The following is a 25,957-nucleotide window of genomic DNA, read 5'->3' on the forward strand; positions in this document are numbered from 1 at the left end:
TTGACTTGAAATATAAATTTGTCTTGGTTGCATTTCGGCATCCAGAAAAAGTTGTGAACTGCTTGTATTTACCCTCAGTGGAAAAGCTGTCTGTTAAGCTCTTTGGTGTCCACTTTTTCTGTATGGGATCAAAAGGAAACCTCATGTCTCAACACTGAGCTAAAAGTGCCTGTATCCTGATTTCATTTCCTTTATAGACAACTGTTCCATCACATGGCTATTTGCTGTTGCGAAGCTTTGCAGTCAAATTAAAAGTCTGGTGAAAGTAAATTTGATTTGAGTACTTCATTTTTTCTGTTCAGCTTTTTGTTTTATTAAAGTTACAATACACTTAACATTTCAAAAGTCATATTTGAATGAAAGCAGACGTTATAGCCATAATACCATACAAGTGCAGAGTGCGGAAACAATTGTGACTGCCAAAACCCTCTTCAAAAATTATAAGTCAAAAGGTAGCACTATTCACACCCAACAGAATCAGGAATGTGTTCTGTGTGGAGGCATTAGATACATTGGATTAATCTCACAGCTGCCCTGAGATGAGAAATGACCTCCTACATTGACTCAGTCAGCGCCAACGCTGCAGACCTGCTTATTTCCACAACACAATTCGTCTGTGTGTGACGTGCTTGAATGAAACACAGTATATGGACAAATATATTGGGACACATCTTTCAATAATCCCTGGCTTGACTCTTAAAAGTCGTTCTTCAGCAAAATATTTCAGTGTATTTCCCTAAAGGGAACGATTTGGAAAAGGTTATTTTTTTAGTTCCAGCATGACGGAACAAATTCTCTTTCAGGTTTAATGGCCACATTTGTCCATATAATGTATAGTATGCTGATTACGTCACTCAAATTTGTGAGCAGCTGTCACCTAACATTTTAAAGGAAAAAGCATGCACGAATTTTAATAGAATGGACTGGGAAACATACAGGTAACGTATTTACAACGGCAACTACAACAACACACTAAGACATAGTAACAAGCAAATGGAACTAGGCTGGTAATAAGTTTTAAAAGCGTAAATAAAATCCCATCTACCAAACAGCTGAATCACACCAACCGGATCTTGATGCTGACACAAAACACAGGTGAAGCTGAGAATGACTACGTATGTGCAAGCGGTGGGGACAATGAGTGGTTCAGTCAAAGTCCCTGTTGACCAGGACCAGTGGCGCCACCAGCGTCCACACGTAGAGAGCGATGCAGATCCAGCTGGAGGAAACCTTGACCCACACAGATGGCCACTTGCTCGTCATGGCTTCGTAGTTGGAGTCGGGGCTAAAGGAGTGAACACAAAATGAAGTCAAATAGGACTGAATCAAGTTTATAACATTGAGGGAGTTCTCATTACATTTGTATCGAAATTTTTTACATGTTTTAAGAACAGGTTTGTTAGTTTTTATTTATCTGAAGTTGATTTTTTTTATTCGTTTTAATGGACAATTTATCTATACTATTTTTGGACGGCATCACATTTTATTTTGTAAACGAAAAGTCGCTTTTTCAATTTTAATTTATTTCGTTAGTTTTTATGAGTTATAACCTTCTTCCATCCTAGCTATTCCGCACTGCTTACCTGTACCAATTAGTAAGCGTCATCATGATGTAGAGCGAAGCCAAGAACAGCATGAAATGGAAGAAGGAATAGGAATAGGTGACGCCTTCCATCTCATTATCCACAGCGCGGTTCGCCCCACCCCCTTCCTCAAAGCTCTCAGCCTGGGGCCTGTCTTCGATCAGAGCGGACTCATCACTCGCCAGAGTCAATTTGTTCACCTGGGCGTTGGATGAGTTCCGGATACTGCGGGACAAGAGAGAGGTAAATGGTGAAAGTCCGCACAGAGAGGGGAGGGGTGCGTAAATTTGAAGAGCTCAACTGTTTCCATACCTGGAGTAAAGGACACACATTAGGAAGAGGATCAATCCCACAAGGCCTTGAGCGTCCCACCACTGGACCACATGGTCCCCAGTCGCAGGGGTGGTGGTGTTCAGCCCAATAATATTCAGAAGGCTCGGGTTGCACTTCCTATCTGTGAAACAAGAATTGGAAATGGCTTGTTATGGTAATCGGTGATCATAAAAATAATAAAGCATGATGTGTATGTCATTATTTATTTTCAGCAGTTAACGAGCATTTGTGAACCGTTTTGTAAAATCAGTTGGAACTTGCACACATAGATTCCAAAATGCAAGGCAATGGTTCAAAAGTTCAAACTTCTCCCCCTTTCATCAATTAAAAAGTTTCATTTTCATGAAATAAACTTGAAGTGATCATATACTGGATAATGTCAAAGGAACTCAACAAAAGAGTCAGTTGTGACCTCAAAATATAGCAAAACGACCACTCAAGACTGTTGTTGCATATACGCACACACAGAATTCCTGACATACGGGTATAAGTACAAAGCTGACAGTTCCTTTTGACTAATTTCATAGTCATTTGAACAATTCTACATCTTTGAGCTAAGATTAGGCCAGGAATCCACAAGATTTTCTAGAAACAATCGCCATGACCCAAAAATACTGGCTTCTGATTGGTCCATTGCAGTTTGTTCGTAATGCATAATAATCACAAAACAGTATGCAAACCTTCATGCCTACGTGGCGGCCATATTGGAAGGGGCAACTTTCCCGTCAAAGGACAAACATTGAAAATAATTCATAACCTTCACAGATGATTTTCATGCGGTTTATTTTGTCAATACCATAGCGTGAGCGATCCATTTGCAATATTTGAAAAACAGAACCCCAAAATTATTTCTCCCTAATTACAATGTGGTACTTATTAACGGGCAGCCTTATCTTAAAAAATCTCTCCCATTGTTCACATATTCTAAATGTCCACTTCGACAATGTTCCTAGAAAATTATAATGTCACATTTTACAACAGCTCTGCAAGTACCCATTGTGGGGGCTGCCAGGTGCACACGGGGTAACACTAACACTATACAGCACAAGCGGGGGTCAGGCTGTTTCGCATATATTAAAGACTACATTACATCTAAAATAACAATATTATAGTATTATGTAAATTGTGCTGCAACTCTTACCAGGCTCGTTTGTCATCGCTGACCAGGTCAAGTACATCGTGTACAGGGTGACCAGGGAGGACTGCAGTAGGCCGGACCTGGGCTGGGACTCCTTCATTCACACACACAAAACAGGCATCAGTAAGAAAAACTCATTCAATATCTGTATCCTGTCAGGGTGAAGATTTAAATCGCCACGAAATCTAAGTGTTTGGAAGGAAACTTGGAGATTGTTACCTGGATCTGAGGCAGGACGGAAATTACAGATGCACCGAGGCAGAGCAACATGTTGATGCTGATGAAGACCTTGTTCTCAGTGCATCCATCAGAATGGGTGTAATAGACGTAGAACAAGACCACAGCCACCAGAGACAACACGTAGTTGAGCGCAGTGACTGACAGCAAGGCTGCGAACATACCAGAAAGTCATCACGTACATCCCCACATAACGGCTAAGTTAGACCTTTTTGTGGCTTTTGTCTCCCAGCTATGAAATGTTGTTTAAAAGCCTTTCTATTAGATCGAGGGCCATACCTGCATACCAGCAGCGTGAATTGCCTTCCTCCATCTTCTCGACCCAGGACTCGTTCCAGGAATGGGCAAAGTCAATGAGTAAAACTAACTGGATGAGGATGAAGCAGAATGCACCTGCCATACCGATGTAAAACCACACTGCAAACAATAGGATCAGAAGAGGAATTAGGGTTTCCGAAATAGAGCGCCAAAACACAAAATGGGCCGTGAGGACAATATTATCGGGTTGACAATTGCCATAACCTATGAGCTCATATTGCTCACATTTCATTGAAGTTCAAGCATGCATGCTTTGAAGAGATCCCTGTTTCTTAATAAATTAAAGCGAAAGTCAAGTCAAAAATCTTTGCAATAATATGTTTTATGCACCACCATTAGGCTTAAAAAGTACATTTTAAAAAAAAGACTGTAGACGCAAGAACCAACTGGGCGATATAAGAGACACGAGTGTTGGAGATCTGAATAAGGAACAATTTTGCTCGTCTTGGGTTGTGGCAGAAAGGGAAAAATGTTGAATATGGCACACGGTTCAAAATACAAATCATGAAAAAAACATTGGGGTGGAGGATGAGAGTATCCACGGCTTAAAATGCAAATTGGTGGGGGGTTAGGTTTAAAAAAAAAAAAAGGGGAGGGGGGGGGGGGGGTCCATGAAAGAAAGGCCCAAACCCCGCCCCCCCAATTCAATATCAATTAAATGAATATTAATAATACTTGTGATAAAATAAAAACAAATTTTGTAAATGCGCAAGCACTTGAGTAAAAGCAAATGGTGTTAGTTTAGGACGCAAGTGAACATCCAGACTTATTTATTTATCGTGTTGAAGATATTCGTCATGTGAATAAATGAAACTGATGCGCAAAGAATGTGCGATGATTGATTTAACTGGATAGGATTGTACTGAACAGGCCTAGGGAGCGTATGCAACCACGTTGGTCCAACACAACCCATAGAGACACAGACACTTGAACCCTTTATCTTTGTATTTAGAACATGCGCATCATGTTTTTTGTCACCCAAGTACCAATATTTGGAAATGCGTCATTTTTGACGGGCAATATTTACGAGACGCTACTGTGCCAGGAATTGGTGCAATGTTAATTATGACAAAACCTCAAATATTTCAATGCAATCTGCATTAATGTGATGTCTATTATAAACAATTCATACTTGTCTATTTGGGTATGGCTATGGCCATTCACTTGCTAGTTCTCATATTTCATTATTAAAGTCACCAACACGAACTGCGCATTGACTAAGTACCAACTACTACTATGTTTCTATGTTCAATAAATGTAAATGTATACATTTGTGTTTGTAGAGCAGAATTAGATGGGTAAAAAAAATAACTATTGATAAAATGTAGATAAGTATTCACGATAATAATAATATTGACCAATTAAGATGTGTTATACTGTCTGTCATGGTAAAAGACACCCAAAGCTGCAGAAAGTGGATATACTGGTAAGTTACCAGTCGTAAAAGGACCCTCTGCGATGAAAAAAGATCCAACGGTGATGGCAACAGCTGCTGCAAACTTGAAGAACCAAAACCTGCAAAGGAAAATTAATTTGAGAATTCTTGCACTCTTCTAAATACAATACAATATATAAACAATAGAAATGTTATTCTAATTACCAGTAACTAAAGGTGGAACGCAATCTACAATGATCATAATAACAGTCCACCACAGGACAAAGAGATACATGCATCTGTGAGCAATATATGGTGAGGCGTGTCACAAAAGATCTAAAGTACACGTCCGTATGGATCCAGCAGCTCTCCATAATTGCAGATTCTTTAAAATTACTTTTTTAAAATTGGGATTTCATTTGGTTTCTGTGCTGACAGCGCTGTGGAGGATTGTCGCAAAAGAAATTCCAGGAATGCATAAAGCCATTGTAAAGAAGACTCCCGGGGATTACTTGAAAAAGAAAAAGTTGTACTTTTGGAGTGGAAATACATCTTTTATGGCACCAGTCCAGGAACTTTAAGGACACACCTTGTACATCCTTATTTGTGTGTCTGGTCTCACCCATTATGCAGTCCAGCTCGGGGGTCTCTGCTGCTCTTGACTTTGATCATTAGCAGAGAAAATAGAAGGAAAAACATGGCCATGCCGAAGCAAACGCGGTAGACAGCCTTGTAGCCGACAAGCACATCACAGTTCACATGACCCTCCACGCCAGGAATGGATGAACCCGTTCCTCCCTCACAGAAACCTGGAATCTAAAGGAATAGATGAACAAAGGGAGTTAAGATTGTAATCAATTCATTTATTTATGAAGTGCACTAGGCAAACTCAACACAAAAAAATACAGTGCAAGCAGTAAGAAAGAAAAAGAAAAAATTGCAACTCAAAACCATATCACATACATAATCAGGACACATATGGGCGTGATTTACTCAAAAGTAGTTGCTGAGACTTATAGCACAATTTGATTTTTCCCCTTCATATTGTCATGGATAAAATTATAATTTGAAAACGGCATTTTGTATTACTTGAGAGAGAGAGTAAAATTGGTTTGCCAACTGAGCAATAACATGTGATATGCAAAAAAAAAAATTTAATCGAGGTAAATACTTTTTTCACAGCACTGTAATTACACACATATACAAGTATGTAAATTGTTGTAAAGGTGCTCAGCGGCAGCGGTTTGCATCAAGGTTCTTTAGTCTGTCAGTCTTGTCATGTTGTAATGATGAGTTATTACTGTAAAAGGTTATGCCTCCATCAGAACAGTTTGTTTTTTAACAATACTTGAACAAATAAAACACATTTTTAGGGCTAAAACTAACTATTATTTTAATAATCAATCTGCCGTTTATTTTGTCGTTTGATCAATAAAAAAATCACACAAAATCAAAGTTTTGATTTCCATAATCCAAAAACAGGACAGTATTTTAAATTGACAGAGCAAAAAAAGTGCAAACATACGAATTGAGATTCAGTTACTATCCGTCCGTAACATGTCAAGAAATGGATAAATGTTTTATTTTTATTCCGGACAAAGATAGTAAGTCTGCTTTTTATGGAGGACTACAGAAATCTAATAAAATTTACCTTTCAGGGACTGAAATTTCAATCAGATTTTTAAGCTTCCTAATAACGATCATCCATGAGTGGTTATAAATTGCGGTAATCTGAAAAAAGTGGTGCAGCCCTATTTGGAATACATTTTTCAGGTTAGGGCTGGGCGATAAACCGAAAATTTACCGTTACCGAAATTTATTAGAATGACCGACATCATTTTGCCCATGTCGGTAAATTCGGTGTCTAAAAAAAAAAAAAGAAAAAGAAGTCTTTTCTGTCTGCGGCGATGCTCATGCCCCTTTAAGACGGCTCCAGCGCGTGTAGTCACGTGACTCCTCCCTTCTGAACAAGAATGTAAACAAGACGCGTTCGTAGCTGGCGATTCAAATCCTGAAGCGGCTGACACGGCTGCGGACGAAGTAACGTTAGTTGAAATTGTTCCTGTCGCGCTTGTCCCGAAAATAAAGTGGACATCTGTCGTTTGGAAATGTTTTGGGTTCCATAAAGACGATGTTTAAGCAAAAAAACATGAACTACAAAGTGCATCGTAAGCACCTGAAACAGCGCGTCCAACCTTTTCTTTTTCACCACCCACAACACAACCATGCTGTTGACTTGGAGCTTGTGCTAAAAGTTCAAAGTGAGGAGCAAGTTTGGACAAGTGACAACAGCCCATAATGGAGGCGACACCATACGAGAGAACGTCTCAGAGGTGGACGCGATAGCCGAGCACATAGCTAAAGATAGAGCTCCTCTTGTTACAATGGAGCGGACAGGATTTAAACGCCTCATGAAAGTAGCCGACAAGAGGTACAAAAATATTTGCCGCAAACAGCACTTCCGATATGGACAACATCGGGACGGGAGCGGAGACATGTCAAGCATTTTGCATCCACATCCGACTTGTGGTCGAGTCGCAACATGGATCCCTGTTTGAGCCTGACTGTGCATTACATAGACGACAAGTGGCGACTGCGCACCGGAGTACTCGAGACGGCACATTTTCCTGATGAAGCACACTTGTTTATTTGGCACTGGCATTCCATTGACATTTTTTTCCATTTTATTTAGCATTTTGTTTACAGGCGACTAGCGCCTTTGCACATGGCATTATTTAGATTGTTTACACGATACCTTTACACAAATCTAGGCCTTTGCAAATGGAAGTACAGCATCTCGGCACAATATATTTACATAAAAAGATTTTGTGAGAGGTACCCTTTTTCTCCTGTTCTTTGTGACATTGTTCAAGTCACGCAAAGCAAGCTAGTTTGAATGTTTATTCAAATGATTTTTGTACTTCTATTTTTCATTGAAAGCAATGTGTACCAGTTGGTCAATAAAAAAAGCAGTTAATATGCATTTCCTGCATTTATTTTGGTTCTCAGGGGGAATTTATCGCGCATTTATCGTTATCGAGGTAAAACTGCCTAATTTATCGCAATATTGATTTTAGGTCATATTGCCCAGTCCTATTTCAGGTATCTGAAAATTTTAAAGTGTTGCATCGCCAAGAACAGCAAAATATAAATAATAAATCCATCTATTATCTGAGCCTCTTCCCCTCACGAGGGTCGCGAGCCTAACTCAGCTATCTACCTGCGGTAGGCGGGATACACCGTGGACCGGTTACCAGCCAATCGCAGGGCACACAAAGACGAACAACCATCCGCACTCAAACACACCTCGGAGCAATTCAGGGTGTCCAATCAACTTACCATGCATGTTTTTGGAATGTGAGGGGAAACTAGAGCACCCGGAGGAAACCCACGCAGGCACAGGGAGAACATGCAAACTCCACACACTCACACACACATTACCTTCTTCAAATGCCCCTCCATGCCGGGCATCAGCATGATGCAGGCGATCCCCACTCCCATTAGAAGGAAGAAGGCGTATATGAGCCGAGTCACCGTCGAGTTATTTCCACTGGGGCAGCAGCGACAAAGCAGACAGGGGGCGCTGCCGCACAGACACGGGATCTGTACAGACCAAGGAGAAAATAGGTCACTAAAGATGATATTCCAGCACGATACAGCCATAACTCAGATGACAGGGTGGTGATAAGGTCGCAATGTAATTGCATATCGGGCTGGGGCTCAAATGTTGCAGACTACCGTGGTAAAATTGGACTCGTGTTTACATGGTTGCTGTGTCGCAATGGCTAACCTCATCGCAGCCTGTTTTGTTGACACCACCACCGCTGCATGTTTACCGTTCACGGCGCAGAACAAAAATAACATGAAAAAATAAAGCGGTTTGTTCTGTACTAACATGGACACTACTCAAGGTTCTAGGCTCGTTTAAACTGACTTTATACGTTAATATAAATCGACGAGACTTTATTTGGCTTTGTATTTCATGAACATACGACACAAGATAGCGAAGATGCGACTAAAAACATAAGTCTTAAAATATATTTAACGTTTACATCCTATTACATAAAATGTACTACATTGTAAGAAGTGTGGATCTACGTCACTGTAACAATCACACGGCCTTCGTTTTTGGTATTGCGCAGTCATGCCACCAAATGAGAAGGAGAAAAACAACAAAAGCGATTAACTCTGTAACGTTATCATTGGTAATAAACGTGTTACGTACCCAGCTCGCCATGGAGCACAACCCCAGAACTGCTCCCATGATGGTCTTTACTCTTTCCCACTCGGATACGGAGATGGCCGCGAGTACCTAAACAGAAAATGGATGATTTTACTGAACAGTAGTTTGATTACTCTTCTTCTATCCTTCGTGCCGTTTCACAATTGTACACAAGTTATGTTGCTGCCTTCTAGAGGAGCAAATTCGCACTCCAGGTTATCTTTTTTAGCGTTACTTTCTTCAGGGTCTGGCGTGTTTTTCCTACGTGGACGCGTTTTGAAAGAAAAATAGATTTAAATTCTCGAATTGTTTTGTCATTATATACATGTATAATATTTGTTAATTTGTACATATGTAGATCAAGGTTAAGTGCAAATGTATGTAAAAGTCGTATTGTGTGTGCGTGCGTTTTCAGTTGTTTTTTTAATGTTAGTTTTCTGTTTCTTTTTTAAAAGGAAGGGGGGACAATTAAGTGTGTTATTGGTACAGTGCACTTTTTAGGAAACCAATTTGAAAAATAAAAAAATAAATAAATAAAGGACATAAAAACTGATTTAAAAATGCATTGAAATCCAAAGCAAGTAGTGCTACAAAATGCCCATTGAATACGAATACAATATAGCACCCTAAAAACTACTTCATTTATTTATTTATTTTCTATACCATTTTCCTTATTTGGCTTGCGTCAGAATTAAAGTTTCCTCGACTTCAGTTAAGCATCATTTGCGGATTTATTTCCAAAATTGTTTTCAATATTAAAATGTGTATATATATATATATATATATATATATATATATATATATATATATATATAAATATATATATATATATATATATATATATATATATCCATCCATCCATCCATCTTCGGTACCGCTTCTCCTCACTAGGGTCGCGGGGGGTGCTGGAGCGTATCCCAGCTATCTTTGGGCAGTAGGCGGTGGACACTCTGAACTGGTTGGCAGCCATGCAGGGCACACAGAGACGAACAACCATCCGCGCTCACACTCATATCTAGGGGCAATTAAGAGTGTTCAATCGGCCTACCATGCATAATTTTTGGAATGTGGGAGGAAACCGGAGTACCCGGAGGAAACCCACGCAAGCACGGGGAGAACATGCAAACTCCACACATGATGGCCGGAGCCGGGATAGAACCCACACCAGATGCTGTCTCTCACTGTGAGGCCATCGTGCTAACCAGTCGGCCAACTTGCCGCCATATATATATATTATATATCTATCTGAATTATTGTTGTATTGCACTGGAGAGGGGAGCTCTAATCTCGTTGCACACTTGAGTACAATGACAATAAAGGGATTTCTGCTATATATATAATTGTTTAAGGAGGGTTTTTTGGGGGAACCCCATTTTTTGTGGAAAATCTATATTGAACGTTTATCAACGTTTTTATATATTTTGGGTTTATAACAAAACACAATATCAACAATATTTGTGTATGTATATATATATATATATATATGTATATATATATGTATATACACGCATATATATATATATATATATATATATATATATATATATATATATATATATATATTTATTAATAATTTACCTCGACTAATGGGAGTACCGGCACTTCTTTTTTTCCACTTAAAACACCGCTTGTATGGTCCTATATGTATATATTCTATCCCATCCCTGTTCTCAATAGTTACCCCATTTGGTGTAATACTATTACCAGAACCTTTTTTTGTTTCTCAAAAACAATGATGAGGCTGTCTGTACACACACGTACACGCGCGCGGACAAACACGCGCATCTACACGTATGCACACGCGCACACGAAAAAGGAGTTTCAATGACTATGGTCATCAAGTCAGTTAGCTGCTCAGTAGCACCTTGGTCTCATTCACAAGGCAAAAGCTTTTCTCATGAGTGTCTGTGGTAGTTCGTCTGTGTGCCCTGCGATTGGCTGGCAACCAGTTGTAAACAGCTGTGATAGGCTCTGGCGTCTGTGAGGATAAACGGATCAGATAATCGATGGATAGGTTAAAAAAAGGACAGTATTGCTGCAGTGATGTAACGATTCCTAATTAGAAATTACGTCAGCCAATTTTGCTAATTTACCAACACAATGATCTTGGATTTGAAGGAGTGAAAAAAGGACGCAATGATAATAACACGTTGTTAACGTGAGTTAGAAGTTCAGGATTTTGAAAGACATCCGGATCCAAGCCACTTTGGTCAATTTAGATCACACCACCATCCCATTTGACTGAAAAGCACAGAACTTAGCTCATAAGAGGGGTGGAAGAAACCATTGTTTGATGGAGGGTGGGGGGAGTTGGGGGAGACTTTGTTTATGTTGTTATAATATTACCTTTCAAGCAAGTGCTTCATGGTTTCAACACGTTTATACATATAGCAACTTTAAAAAAAACAAAAAAAACAAAAAAAAACAGAAAAACTCAAATAATATCTCAGTTTAGGGGATCCTTGGATTCCTTTTAGGGATACTTCCGTTCTCACAAAAATAGGCTAGATGAGCCTATGATCATAATCGCTCATGTTCATTAAAAAAAAATGTAGGCCGAATTTATACCTTAAAAGCATATCCAATATTAACCCATTCTAACATACTCAGTTTTAACAATAATCCAGCACTTAAAGATAAATGTTACTAAATATTTACTGAACTAACGTGTATTGGATAAAAGTTAACTAAAATGTGTATATGTTAAGCCACTGTAACATTATGCGCATTATGTTTGTAAATTTATTTCAGTGATTCTTTCACCTATGACCCGTGGGCATCTGATGTCAGATCAACATCATTATAACATCAAAATCATTCAACTGATGTCATATTGGTGTTGAATTGACATCAGATGCCCACTGGGCAAGTATCAAACTTCTATGGGATTCAGTCCAGCCTTTGGTATGTATTTTCTAAGTGGAAAAAAATACTGTAGGGACCCAGCAGTTCCATCCATCCATCCATCATCTGTACCGCTTCTCCTCACTAGGTTTCGCGGGGGGTGATGGAGCCTATCCCAGCTATATTCGGGCAGTAGGCGGGGGACACCCTGAACCCGTTGCCAGCCAATTGCAGGGCACACAGAGACGAAGAACCATTCACACTCACACTCATAACTAGAGGCAATTTAGAGTGTTCAATCGTCCTGCCATGCATGTTTTTTTTTTGGAATGTGGGAGGAAACCGGAGTACCCGGAAGAAACCCACGTAAGCACGGGGAGAACATGGAAACTACACAGGAAGGGCAGAGCCGGGATCGAACGCACGACCACTGCTGTCTCTCACTGTGAGGCCATCGTGCTAACCAGACGGGGTGGTGCCGCCCTGCAGTTACATTTTTTTAATTTTATAATCTACACTTGACCATGATGCCATGAATGTTGATAAGACTAAAGGGGCCGCCACAAGGCAAGGAGGAGTCATAGTTTGTCTGCCAGGCATGTAGGCCAACAGTGTCTTGAAAAAGTTTTCCACTTTTTGCATAATTTCCCCACTTTATTGTTTAAGACTATCAAACAAGATCAGACAAAGATAACATAAGTAGGACAAACATAAAATACAAAGTTTAAAAGATTTGATTTACTATGGATTTTCTTTTTCTCAATTACCTGGTCCTGTGTGAAAAAGCACTTGCAACCCATGAATATATTACGGCTAAAACATATTTCGGTTAATTTTCAGACAGCACTCAAGACCAATTACCTCCGGACCTATTCATCAAGAAATCATCGAAGAATCCGACAAAATGAAGTCAGCCAAAAGGTCTCAGAAAGCTCCATTAAAATGCCATGATCCCAAGAAATCCAAGATGAGAAAAAAGCAACTGACATCTATCAGTCGGGATGGGGATGGAGAAAGCATGGATCAGCGGTGAACCTTCCCAGGAGTGGCAGCCTACAAAAATCAACCCAAGAGTGCAGTGATGATTCATCCAGGAAGTTAGAAGAGTTCCAAGGCAAAACCCACTGCTCACCAAAAAGAACAAATACTCATCTTACTTTTACAAAACACATTTGAATAATTCACAAGACTTAAGGGGGAGTATTTTGTGGACTGGCATTACAAAAGTTTAGCTTTTTGGAATTTCTGAAAAATACCAACAGTCAAATGTGGTCGTGTGGTTGTGTGATTTTCTGGGGGCTGCTTTGCTAATTCAGGGCCTGGATGGCTTGTTTTGAATGATATAACCATGAAATAGGCACTTTACCAGGAAATCCTGACGGAGAATGTTTTTCCATCAGTTTGTGACTAATAGCTTAAACTTATTTGGGTTCTGCATCACAATGAAAACACAGCAGCAAGTCAACTTCCGAATGGCTTGAAAAAAAAAGAAGAATGAAGGCCTAGTCAAAGTCTAGACTTGAATCTGATTGAAATGATGGGCCATAACTTTAAAAATGCCATTCATGTAAAAAAAAATCCTTTACTGAATTGAAGCAATTCTGCAAGTAAGAGTGGGCCAAAATTGTTGTGACTTGTTGTTCCTTGATGTATCTTGATGTCTCAGTTGCTATGCAGTTGCTATGGTCCTTTATTACGACATATAGGTTTGAAATTAGAGTATTCACGCTCCAGTTACTCAATAACGCATTGTCAGTATGTCAAGCTTTCTTCGTGAGACAAGCTTATGTCAAGCTTTTTCTGAGTGAGGATGTCAGCTTTCTTACGTATTTTTTTTTGTTTTGGTTTTGTTTTTACTTTGAATATTTCTACAGAAAGACTTTTATACTTTTCAACTTTCGTGCCATGTCTACTTCTGGCTCCAATATAATTTATGGTATAGAAAATTTGCTTAATTTCGGTTATTGTTGCTGTGGGTGGCCAACCAGTTATTGTAGTTAGTAAGTAGTTTTTTCCACACAGGACCAGGCAGATTTAAAATTTTTTCCCCTTAATAAATAAAATCACAATTTAACAATTGTTTTTTACTTTTACTTTTATATTTGTCTTTGCGTAATAATAATAATAATCATTATTATAATATATATATATATATATATATATATATATGTGTGTGTGTATATATATAAATGTATAAATATATAATTAATATAATATAATATAATATAATATAATATAATATAATATAATATAATATAATATAATATAATATAATATAATATAATATAATATAATATAATATAATATAATATAATATATTAGAATGTATTGTAATGTAATGTAGTGCAGTAGTAATAGTAATAATAATAATCATACTAATAATAATATTTTGTAACATTCAATTAAAGTTAAAATAAGGAAAAACATTAACAAGTCAGATATACATACAAAAGATCAAAGTGCAGATTAGGTCACTGTAGACACCAGTCGGTGTAATATCAACAAATGATCCAAAACCTTAAACTTATCCAAACTACTCAGCGATACAAAAATATAAAACTATTTAGAAAGTACAGTAGTGTAGATGTCACAAAAAGCCACACATTAGAACTTCTTTTTAGAGAAAAACATTTCTGTTGGTCCTTTGTTCCACGTACAAAAAAAAACAACCAAAACTTAATAAACTAACGTTGAAGTACTGCTTTTTCATTGGATGCAGCTAATTGAAAGGTAATACGCCACGAGAAGGATTTAAAAACTCTCGTTTGAAGTTTTTTTTCCTATCAGCTGCAGAGTTCTTGCAACTCTACATTGATCTGACTTCTTTGCTGTAGAGATATTAAAATATGCATAAAAACAAGTTCTCTTTCAGTGAAATGACATATTTCTAATTATTTGGCATAAAAAAATCCACTATAAATCTGATTGGTCACAAGATGATGTACAAAATTGCATATCATATTTTGGTACAGATGTAAAGTGACAACACAACAAATTCTGTTTTATTTCAGGATTATTTTTTTTAGTAGTAATGTTTACTATACTTTACAAATCACGGGCATTTGTGTGAACCAAAACTTCAGTTGTAAATGAATAAAAGGAATTTACTGTACGGTACCAAGTTTTATTTCCATTTGTAGCTATAAGTAGTTAAGTGCTCAAATCATTGATCAATACCGTGTAGTTTTTTTTGAAGAGATGGCTTTACTGCAAAGTGTAAAAAAAAAATAAAATACACAAACGAGAACACAATTCATGGACGCTTATGAAGCACAAACAGTACGGTATTCAAAGAGCTAAAATGAAAGAGAATATAAGACTGCAGCAACTATGTACATCATTCATAATTTACGTTGACCACTGTAGAGACTAGTCCGGAATTAATCATTTTCAGTCTCTTTCAGGTACACGTTTGTGTAGGATTTGTCATGGCATGCTGAAGCTTATTCCTCTTGTTCTTATCCCAAATAAATCATAAAATCAAAGAGATCACCCAGTTTTAGTCTGTTCAACAGACTGGAGACAGCTCTTTGTACATAACTGAGGACCAAACATTAGTTTGCATCTCACATATCCACCACAGTCAACAATCTAATATTCCATCCTAAATTACACGTAAAGTAGGTTCCTCTCCTGACTCGGGTCCCAAGTTGGTGTATGCTACAGATGGCTCTAAAACTCGCTGACTGGGCTGGAGGCGATCAGTGGGGCGCTGGTTGCCTGTGTTCCTGAACTGCTTGTAGACTCGGGGGTCCTGAACCACATAGGTGGATGCAGAGGAATAAACCACCAGGCCCAAGATAATGATGAAGAATGACAGCAAATAGAGGCAAGAAAACTGCAACACACATGCAAAACACATTTTAGATACATTGTTAATACTGTAACATTACATACATTATAGGCTAGGCATCGTAAACACAATGACATGAAAATATAAAAACTTCTAAAATCTTATTTTTTTTTTTATTATTAATGAAAAGCCCATTACATATTCACTTGTAAAAAGAAAAAGAGTTACAATTTCTTATTGCGTTTCCATTTTGTGCAAAAAAGAAAAAACAAACAGGCGAACTATCGGAAGAGCAGAGGAACCTTTCACATCGCTATAGTTCTACAAAGAAAAAATGGATGTGTTTAAATTCAACAAAGTCACTTCGTATAGGCTTGACATATTCGGTCCACTTGGACCATGTTATGTAGAATACGTCCAGTTGTAGTTTAAGAGCAAAGGAAATCTTCTCCATAGTGAAAATCTGCTTAACAAAATCAATCCAGTCATCCATTGTCGGTCTCTTAGGTTTAAGCCACTTTCTTTTCCTTATTGTTCATGTGTTGCAGATCTATTTTACTTCGATACAGCGCTTTAAAGGACAAGGGAAGAACAATGTGAAATACATTTTGCAAATGCTAATGAATGCCCAACCAATATTCTTGTATTACAACACATTCCCAAAATATGTGGAAATGGTGGGCTCCACCCTCACCACATCGCGGCATGTATTGCATGTTACCTGGTATTTCTTTTGTGCAGGTGTTACAAAAAATCTCATTGTGTTCTTCCAGAAAAATTCACACCAAGTGCTTGACCCGTCCTAGTCCATTGTATTTGACATATATATTCCCACTCCTCTACTATAATATTAATCATCCCTTTTCTTTCCCATTTCTCCTTCACATAGAGTGTGTTCCCATCTTTACCCACCAGGATGCTATCATATAATTTCGAAATTATCTTAGCTAGGGGCTAGCTAGATTTTATTAATGACATAAATGTTTGTAAGAATCCCCCGTCAGCTTGTTTTTTAATGTTCTTATTAAAATAGTGTCTGATCTGGAAATATCTGAAGAAATCAACCGATGCTTTTGTTTTAACGTTTCAAATGATTGAAGTGTCCCCTTGTGGACAAGTGAGTCGTAGTCTGTTAGTCCTTTTTCGATTATCATACTTGTTGGGGGTAAACGCAGAGTCGTAAGCACACCATCGATACATTTTTGCCTCTTCCTCTAATTTGGACACTTTGATGGTTTCATTCATGGCTTCAATCATCATACGGGACAATTTTTCTTTAAAATGAATCTCCTGTTGCAGTTTAGTGTCAAATATTAATGCTTTCAATGGAATTTTCATAATCGTTTCCTCCTCTAGATCTTTCCATCCTGCTGTGTATGCCGGGGAACACATGCACACAAGTGGTCTCAACTGGGCGGCATAAAAATATTCTCGTAAATTTGGAAGGTTTCCACCACCCTTGTTTTTCTTCAGTTGTAGCGTCTTATATTTAATCCTAGGTTTTTTACCCATCCATATAAATCTTTATATCATTCTGTCCCACTCTAAAAAAATGCTTTTGTGGTATTGAAAATGGTAAACATTGAAATAGATACAGCATCTGAGGGAGAATGGTCATTCTTATATAATCAATTCTAGAATTAAGATCTAAAAACTGCAATGTTTACCATCGCTGTAAATCCAATTGTAGTTTGGTGTTTAGGGGTTTGTATTTGACATTGTACATCTTTGAGAAATCTTTATGTAATTCAATACCCAAATACTTAACCATTTAGCATCCCACTTCCATTTGTATCCTTGGGTAATGTGTTGGGGTGGGTCATCATTTAAAGTTAGTACTTGCGTCTTGTTTACATTAATTTTATAACCTGAAAAGTACCATATTCTTCGAGCGTCTTTATTATTATGGGTAATGTTTGTGTGGGTTGGTTCAAGGTCAATAACAAATCATCTGCAAACAAGGCAAGTTTTTGCTCTTCACCAGCAATTATAACCCCTTTAATATATTTTCTTTGCCTTATCCACTGACCTAAAGGTTCAATATATAAAGCAAATAAAAGTGGGGAGAGATTACAGCCCTGCCTATTTCCAATTTGCATTTCTATTGGTTCTGTGAGGTCCCCGTTAATTTTTATTCTATCAGACGGTTTATTATATAATCCCGAAATTATCTCAATTACCGATTTATGAAATCTACATTTGCCGAGTACTTTATATAACTAGGTCCACCGCACAGAGTCAAAAGCTTCCTCTGCATCCACACCAACAATCAAGGTTTCTAGTTTCTGTTAAACAGAATGTTGCATAATATTTACGACTCTCCTGACACTATCTTGTGTCTGTCTATGCTTTATAAACCCTGTCTGATATTTGTGTATCAATAATGGCAAAATCACTTCGAATCGCTTAGCTAATCAAGATGTAAATAACTTATAATCAATATTTAGGACACTAATTGGACGGTAATTGCTACATATGGCTTTGTATTTGCCTTCCTTTGGAATTATGGATATTATTGCTTCAGTCCTTGATTTTGGGGTCTCCTTCTTTTTGAGGACCCTATTAAATGTTTTAAGCTAAATTGGAATCAATTGGATCTCCATTGCTTTATACCATTCGGGACCAAATCCATCAGCTCCTGCCATTTTGCCACATTTTAGCCTCTTGATAGCCCAATAAATTTCCTCTTTTGTTATCGCTGCAAGAAGTTTATCATTATGTTCATCCATCAAAGTTGGTAAATCTAGCTGTGCTAAGAAAGAGTCATTGTGTTCATCATTATCTATGCAATTCTGGGAGTACAGGTTACTGTAGTAGCTTCGGAAACATTGTTTAATTTCCTCTTGATCCAGTTCCAGTTTATTATTCAAGGGATTTATAATTTTTAATATTGTTCTTTCCGATTGTTGTTTCTTTAGTTTATAGGAAAGCAACTTCAAAGATCTTCTTTCTACCTCATAATATTGTTTCATAAAGGTGCATTTCTTCTGTACATCCAAGGTGTTAATATTGTCTATTTCTTTTTTAATTTTTTTCATTTCAGACTTTACTTCACTTTTCAGATTCTTAGAATGTTCTTTTTGAAGTTTTAACAGTTTTTCTTCAAGGCATGTGAGTTTGTGCTGGTTGTCTTTCTTAAGGTGATCTGATAATCTTACAATTTTACCCCTCACAACTGCTTTGAGAGTGTCCCACAGGATTCCAGGGGAAACCTCGTCATTATCTTGAAACATGAGAAATTCATTCATTCAATCCATTAATTTACCTTTGAAATTGTACAAGGTCCAATATCACAACTCTTCACCAACTCTAGGTTGTTTTTAAACATAAAAATATAGTCTAATCGGGATTAGACATTATGTGGGTGAGAGTAGTCGGTATATTCCCTTTTTGTTGGATTATGTTATCTCCATACATCTACCACCCTTATCTTCTCCATAAATTGCGCAAGCTTTTCCCTGGTCATTTTACGTCCAACTTTGCCATTCGACGAATCAATTGTGTCATTCAATATTATGTGAAAATCACCACCACATATTATGATTCCTTGAATTTTTGTTGTTGTTAACTCCAAGATATGACGATTAAAGGACCAGTCATTGCCAGGGGGACCATATTCATTAAGTAGGGTGATGAGAAATCTTTACGATTGTCACTAAAATCTTAATTAATGACAACGTCATTTTGTACCAATTATGCTAAATAAATAAATAACAAAACATGCTCTTGGTGATGCAAGAATCTCAGTGCTTTCAATGCAAATTTGCTTCAACCATGTACACACAAAAGACAAACGATTTGTAGCCCACTCCTTAATTTACTGTCATTTGGGATGGCTTGATATAGACTTGCACCTCACCTGCATCAGGCAACTCAAAATACACCAATAATGCGAAAGAAATGTCTCCCATGAATAAATTCAAATGCAACACCAAACACTAAATTATCCTATCCCTTCACTATCACCTCCACAAATAATGTTTCCATTTTTCGGTGAAGGCTCACATTTCCATAGATGAAAGTCTTAAAAAAAAAGGTTTGCACACATAAAAATACATAAAAAGAAATTATAATCATATTAAATATAATTTACATACTTGTCTCACTGTAATTAATATGAATATTAATGCAAGTAAACATAAACCCTGTTACCTTGTAATGAAAGAGGAAAAGGCCACACAAGAGACTGTACAGGTCAGCTGTGAGGAGAGAGAGATTGATTGAGGCGGCACTCGTCCTCTTCATTACCAGTGGCATGAAGCTGTACAGGCTGAACATGGAGGCACTGAAGCCCACATAGAGAAGACCTGTGACAGATGATTTTTTGCAAATGTCATTTACATGGAGCATTTTGAAATTCCAGCGGAGGCAAATGGAAAAAACCTGCCTATCTGCCAATCCCAGGGAACCTTCAGCAGCTCCTTGTGTTCCATTATGGCCCTGCAACCCAACAGACAGACTCCTGGCATCAGATGATGTAAATACCAGAGCTGGACCCCTGACCATTTTTTGCCGGTCAGTCGGGCTGACAATTTATATGAATAAGGTGGGAGGGTCGAGGCCGGACCCCGGTCAGGCCCCTGACAACTGAAACTAGATTGGTGTCCTCCAAAATGACATAAATGAAGAGAATGATATTCAATCAAGTATTTTTGTTTAACAGCAAAATAGTTTTAGTCTAAAACAAGGTGTCAAACTCTGGTCCGCGGGCCAAATTTGGCCCGCAGTGTAATTATATTTGGCCCGCGAGGCTATACCAAATGACGACTGTACCATTTTACATTCTATATGATAATAGTAACATTCAAAATGATAATAGTATCATTCAAAATGAAAATAATCACATTCAAAATGATAAAACTAGCATTCAATACAATAATAGTTACATTCAAAATGATAATAGTAATTTTAGAAAATAAACTGAAAATTGTATTGCATTAATAAAACCGCTTATAATTAGCATTTTCAATAAAAAGTCAGCATTTATATTGTTTTTAAAAAATTTAATATTGGCCCGCGGCTTTGTTCAAGTTTTACGTTTTGGCCCACTGTGTATTTGAGTTTGACACACCTGGTCTCAAACCTTAGGTTTAGACAAGATCCCTAATGTCACTTATCAAATATTAAAGCATGTCTGAAATGTATAATACAGTGCGTTTCAGAAGATTTTCTTATTCACTCACAGTTGGATGCCACTGAAAAACGATCCAAAGAGACCCATCATGCCCAGGAACTCCACGCGACTCAGGTTCTTCACTATGTACTCCTCACAGACGTTGGAGATCCCATACAAAGTTGATCCTCCCAGAACTAACAGATCACCAAACAGCTTTTGTTCCCCTAGGCAGAGGAGAACGAGGGGCAGAAATTATTGACATATAAATTAATTCTTTTATTTTTTCTGTTACCATTGATCCTTTTTTTAACTCGGATATCTCTTCATATATATATATATATATATATATATATATATATATATATATATATATATATATATTCACTTTACCTGGGCTGGTAGTTCATTTTTAGTCAATTTTCCCAGGATGAAATTTAATTAGGCCATATCAAGGTTCAAAGTGAGTCCTTTATTCGTCCCACAGTGGAGAACTGCATAATGTGCAGCAACTATTTTCTACTGAAATACATACATTACATAAAACAATGCAAGAATTGACAAAAGAAAAAAAAATTCTGAAAGGCCAGAAGGTTCCTCCTTAGCCATCAAACAATATAATGAAAGTACTTTTTATGCTGTTTTACCGAATGTGGTTGTGCAAAACTGCTATTATCCAACAACAAAATTGTAGGGACTGAAAATATTGAGTGACTACAAACTCTTGGAAGCCACTAGACACGGTGTGGCTGGCCCAGCCTAGCACCATTGAAAGTAACAATATGTGTATATGTTTTAGAAAATTACAGCAGTGTGTAATGTTCCAACTGTTGCGCAATAACAAGATATTGTCAGCAGCTCTGCGAAAAAAAAAATAAAACATGACTGACAAAGGGAAAAAAAAGAGAGTAAATTGTGGCAGTGTTTGTGAGTGTACTCACCGAGGCCCTTCTGCCGGCCAAGTAGGATGTCAGCCCCCACCATGCACCCAATGCCCAGAAGACACAGTAAGGTGCCCACAATGTGGACGGACTTGTATCTCACCAATAGAAAGAACCAGGACAGCAGTAGGACCACTGGGATAACAAAGCAGTCTAACAGCTAAGCGGAGGAGACACACAAAAGAGAACAACAACAAAAGAAAAAGAGTTAAATAAATAGTAAAAGTACTGGTGATGTAAGCATCATTGTCATTGGTATGATTGCTTGTCAGACATAAAATGGCATCCTTTAAAATGAAGAAACACAGCAAGTGTGTCAGCCAGCACAATCCATGTGTGGTATTGCTCATATACACTGTCATAAAAAAAAGTATTTATTTCCTCACTTTAATGTTTAAGATCACCAAATAATCAGACAAAGATAACCCAAGTAAACTTAAAATGTAGTTTTTAAATGGTGATTTTATTTAGAAAAAGAAAATCAACTATTCAAAGCTATCCGGGCTTGTGATTTAAGGATGTAAGGCTCCTCTTACTTTTGGAAAAAACTAGCAAACAAAACGTTGGTCCTTCTGGACTTTAAGGCCTTGCTGTGATTGATGGTACCATAAATTCAGTTTTTTTACTAGAAATCCTGAGGTAGAATATTCAAACATCAATTTGTGACCTCGAGCTTAAATTCGGTAGAGTACACAGCAGAATGACGATCCAAAGCCCATTTAGAAGTCTACTTTTGAACAGCTTGAAAAAAAAAGGAAAATGAAAGTTTGGTTTGTCTTAGTCAAAATCCAAGCTTGAATGCATTTGAAATGCTGTGGCATGACCTAAAACAAATATTGATGCTCGAAAGCCCGCATTGTTGTTAAATTCAGGCTAAAGCCAATTTAAAAAAAACAAAACAGCATTTTACGTCTACCTGTTATCCTTGCCTGATATTCACATCAGTTTGACGATTAAGCTTTAAAGTGGGAAAACTACTTAAAAATATATATACATTTTCACAGCATTGTACATTGGCTCAAATTAAGTCACCGCCTTTGCCTGCGACGTAGTGAAATCTCAACGTCTTTCATTTGATTAGTGGTGCTCATATAAAATTGGAATACATTTATAAACTTTGGCGCCACCAACCAAAGCCCGTTTATAACCGTGTGTGTGCGTGTGTGGGTGGGAGGAGGTGTGTGGGGGGAGGAGAGAGTTCAGACATTCAAGTTCCTGGGAGTAGAGATCTCTGATGACCACTCCTGGACACACAACATCACAGCAGTGATAAAGAAGGTCCATCAGCGTCTGCACTTCCTGAGGGTCTTCAGGATATTCAATCTGGACAAGAAGCTGCTGCTGGCCTTCTACCACTCACAATATAAATTGTTGTTGTATTGCACTGGAGCGGGGAGCTCTCTAATCTCGTTGCACACTGATTACAATGACAATAAAGGGCATTCTGATTCTGATTCTGACAAGTCGGTTCCTTTTTTTTTTTTTTAATGTATGCATGGCATTCAGTCAATAAAGCATTGCTAAAACAATAAATCTAATGGCGACCAAGACTTTTGCTCTATATCGTATCGTGATCTGAATGAGGTTGAGGTTGCAGTATATTAACCTTCAGTAGGACCACATAATACAGCTGAATCGTACACTTGTTCGGCATGTTTCTTTCCCCTTAATACCCAGTGTGCTTAAAAACCTCTTTAAAAAATACTGCACCTTTTATCACATGGTTATAAATCACCTTATCACCAAATGGATGCTCCTCCGGACACAATGGGAACATTATTGAATTTCTCTACTTGGAAAACTGTGTCAGTAAGGTCAGCAAATGCCACATCAATATGATTGTTACGTTCAACCAATACAAATACAAATACCTGTACACTTGAGAGTGTGGTGTATTGGTAAGCTTTTAGTATCAGGTAGTTGGCCTCGATGTCTATTAAACCTAAAATCATGTACTTCCACCAGCGCTGCTTCAAAATAGCCAGCAAGTTTCCTTCACCTGGTGAGACACACACACACACACACACACACACACTGCAGTATTACGCTAAATAATACAGTACAGTACACGGGACAGCCATCCAGCCATTGTCCTGTTCTGTTTACTGTATAATGAATATTCTGTGTGTACCTTGCCGGACTGCCAGCGTAGTGGTATAGACCAGAAAGAGTAGGATGTAGTTGAGAAAACTCTGGAACACTGGCGTGTTAGCGTGGAAGTCATCAGCCAGGTACTTGCTCGTCAGGCCAATGGCACAGATTAATAAGGACAGGACCTGACCTAAGGCCAATGTCACCAGCAGGTCCCTGCAGGGGACACAAGACATGTACACTCATACCCCGTGGTTAATTGCTTTTTTTTCTCTCTTTTTTTGGGAAGGGGGGGGGGGTGTACAAACAACTTGAACTCTAAAATAAATGCTTGTGATTTATATTGTCTGCCAGGGGTGACGTCTTACTAATAAAGTAGTGGGCTGGTTGCACAGCCTGTTGTACATAATTTCATTCATTATGTCAATGCTAAGAGCAGTATTATTCTTCAACAAAATTCTTTATTTCTATTAATATCCCGACCTTTTCTGCATACAACTACTGCCCATTTCTCCAAATAACTAAAAAAATTATATGCATCTTATTTTAAAAGGACTCTTCACCTTTGCTTGCATGTAATAATTTGTCAGGAAGACTTGCTTTTGTCTACCAAAATTACTTGACACGCACGCACGAGCCCACGCGCCACACTCACACACACAGCCACGGGCCTGAAATGCTGATCTCAAACTCAGCTTGTTGCCTGTCCAACAGCCTGAGGACAGACAAGAGCAGTCAGGAATAAAAGAGCAGATGGTAAGAAAGTGGAGAGGAGTTGTGCTGCGTGTAGTCGTGCACGCGTGGGCTCACCAAGAGGCTGAGCTCGTGCAAGTGTTCCGAACCAAGTTTGCATGTCATTAAATGAACGAGTAAACACTATGGCCGGTTTTTTGTTCAAAATCAAAAGGTGCAGGTTGACGATCCAAACAAGGCGAGACTGCGTGTGCAAACACATTTGAACCGCACGCGCGTGCGTGTACGCCACGCGTCTCTGTTAACGTCTGTTGCACGAGCCGAACCTTTGTAATAAAAAGACGTGTGACAGGTGATGTTACAGGTTGAAACAAAAGGAGCGTCCGCAGTGACGAGCGGCTGCTGTCGCTCCCCGCTCAGAGTGGAGTGGATGTGAAAGGATGCCAGTGCGATCTCGTCTTACCTGCTCAAGACCTTCCTGATCCGCTGACACACGCTCGGTGCCGGGGTCCCCGTGCCCCTGGGTAGGCTCTCCACAGTGGACACGACGGAAATCATCATTGCTCGAACGAGAGGAGCGATCAGCACATTCCGCTCCGCGGAGGGCGGAAGAAGACAGGCAGTGGCCTCAAGGAGGAAGAGGGAGAAAGAGGAGCCTCCTGAGCTCCGTGTTGCACGTTGAAGAGCTCAGATGATGTCCAGGTGGACCACACCGGCTTCTAGGATTCCAAGTGCATGTTTCGAAGCCGCAAAACAAGAGCTTGGATCCGTGTGGACAGGATTTTTTTACCACTAGGGGTGCCCTTTTACCCGGTGGCGCTTGAGGAAAATGACTGTAACCGCCCTTGTTCATACTCCAATATTTATATTCTTTGCACAGCATACAAACCGTATTACCTACTGTGCATTTAGTGTTATATGTTTTTATATAAGGATATACAGTAGGGGGGAACGGGCTTTGAAATCACTTTTTTTAATTCCCATACTTTGCATGTAGATCATGTTCATTTTTGCGTCAGTCCAGAGTTAAAAACAATCCAATAGAGTGTAAAACGCGATGAAGTCTCACCATCGGATAAACTGACTCCTGCTCCAGCTGTTATATGCGCTTCTGAATAAAGTTGTGTTGTATATAAGGGGGAAGACGTCACGCTGGATTCTGCAACTTAAAAAAAAAGGACAAAAATATTTTCAGTTTTCGTGTTTATAGTGGAGCATGTCACATGATATAATGTCGGCTATGTGGTTACCTAGCGAATGTCAACTTGATGTCAAC

General features: G+C 38.4%; 2 protein-coding genes across 2 annotated transcripts; both read right to left on the bottom strand.

Moving 5' to 3' along the window:
* Window positions 1-270: 270 nt before the first annotated feature.
* Window positions 271-9,370, bottom strand: serinc1 (serine incorporator 1). The gene is made up of 10 exons (XM_088286355.1): window positions 9,210-9,370; window positions 8,426-8,587; window positions 5,607-5,800; window positions 5,045-5,124; window positions 3,571-3,708; window positions 3,274-3,443; window positions 3,058-3,148; window positions 1,896-2,037; window positions 1,584-1,808; window positions 271-1,285 (listed from the first exon to the last, which is right to left on the bottom strand). Exons 1-10 carry the CDS (start codon window positions 9,246-9,248, stop codon window positions 1,147-1,149), a joined length of 1,380 nt encoding a protein of 459 aa, XP_088142481.1. The 5' UTR covers window positions 9,249-9,370; the 3' UTR covers window positions 271-1,146.
* Window positions 9,371-15,234: 5,864 nt separating this feature from the next.
* Window positions 15,235-25,480, bottom strand: slc35f1 (solute carrier family 35 member F1). The gene is made up of 8 exons (XM_088286603.1): window positions 25,145-25,480; window positions 24,029-24,204; window positions 23,769-23,896; window positions 21,898-22,057; window positions 21,027-21,183; window positions 20,231-20,283; window positions 19,996-20,150; window positions 15,235-15,888 (listed from the first exon to the last, which is right to left on the bottom strand). Exons 1-8 carry the CDS (start codon window positions 25,240-25,242, stop codon window positions 15,655-15,657), a joined length of 1,161 nt encoding a protein of 386 aa, XP_088142729.1. The 5' UTR covers window positions 25,243-25,480; the 3' UTR covers window positions 15,235-15,654.
* Window positions 25,481-25,957: the final 477 nt, after the last annotated feature.

This window comes from Idiotropiscis lumnitzeri, chromosome 21 (genome assembly GCF_059441095.1).
Source record: "Idiotropiscis lumnitzeri isolate Australia: NSW breed Sydney's pygmy pipehorse chromosome 21, RoL_Ilum_1.0, whole genome shotgun sequence".
In the NCBI taxonomy this organism is placed as follows: domain Eukaryota; kingdom Metazoa; phylum Chordata; class Actinopteri; order Syngnathiformes; family Syngnathidae; genus Idiotropiscis; species Idiotropiscis lumnitzeri.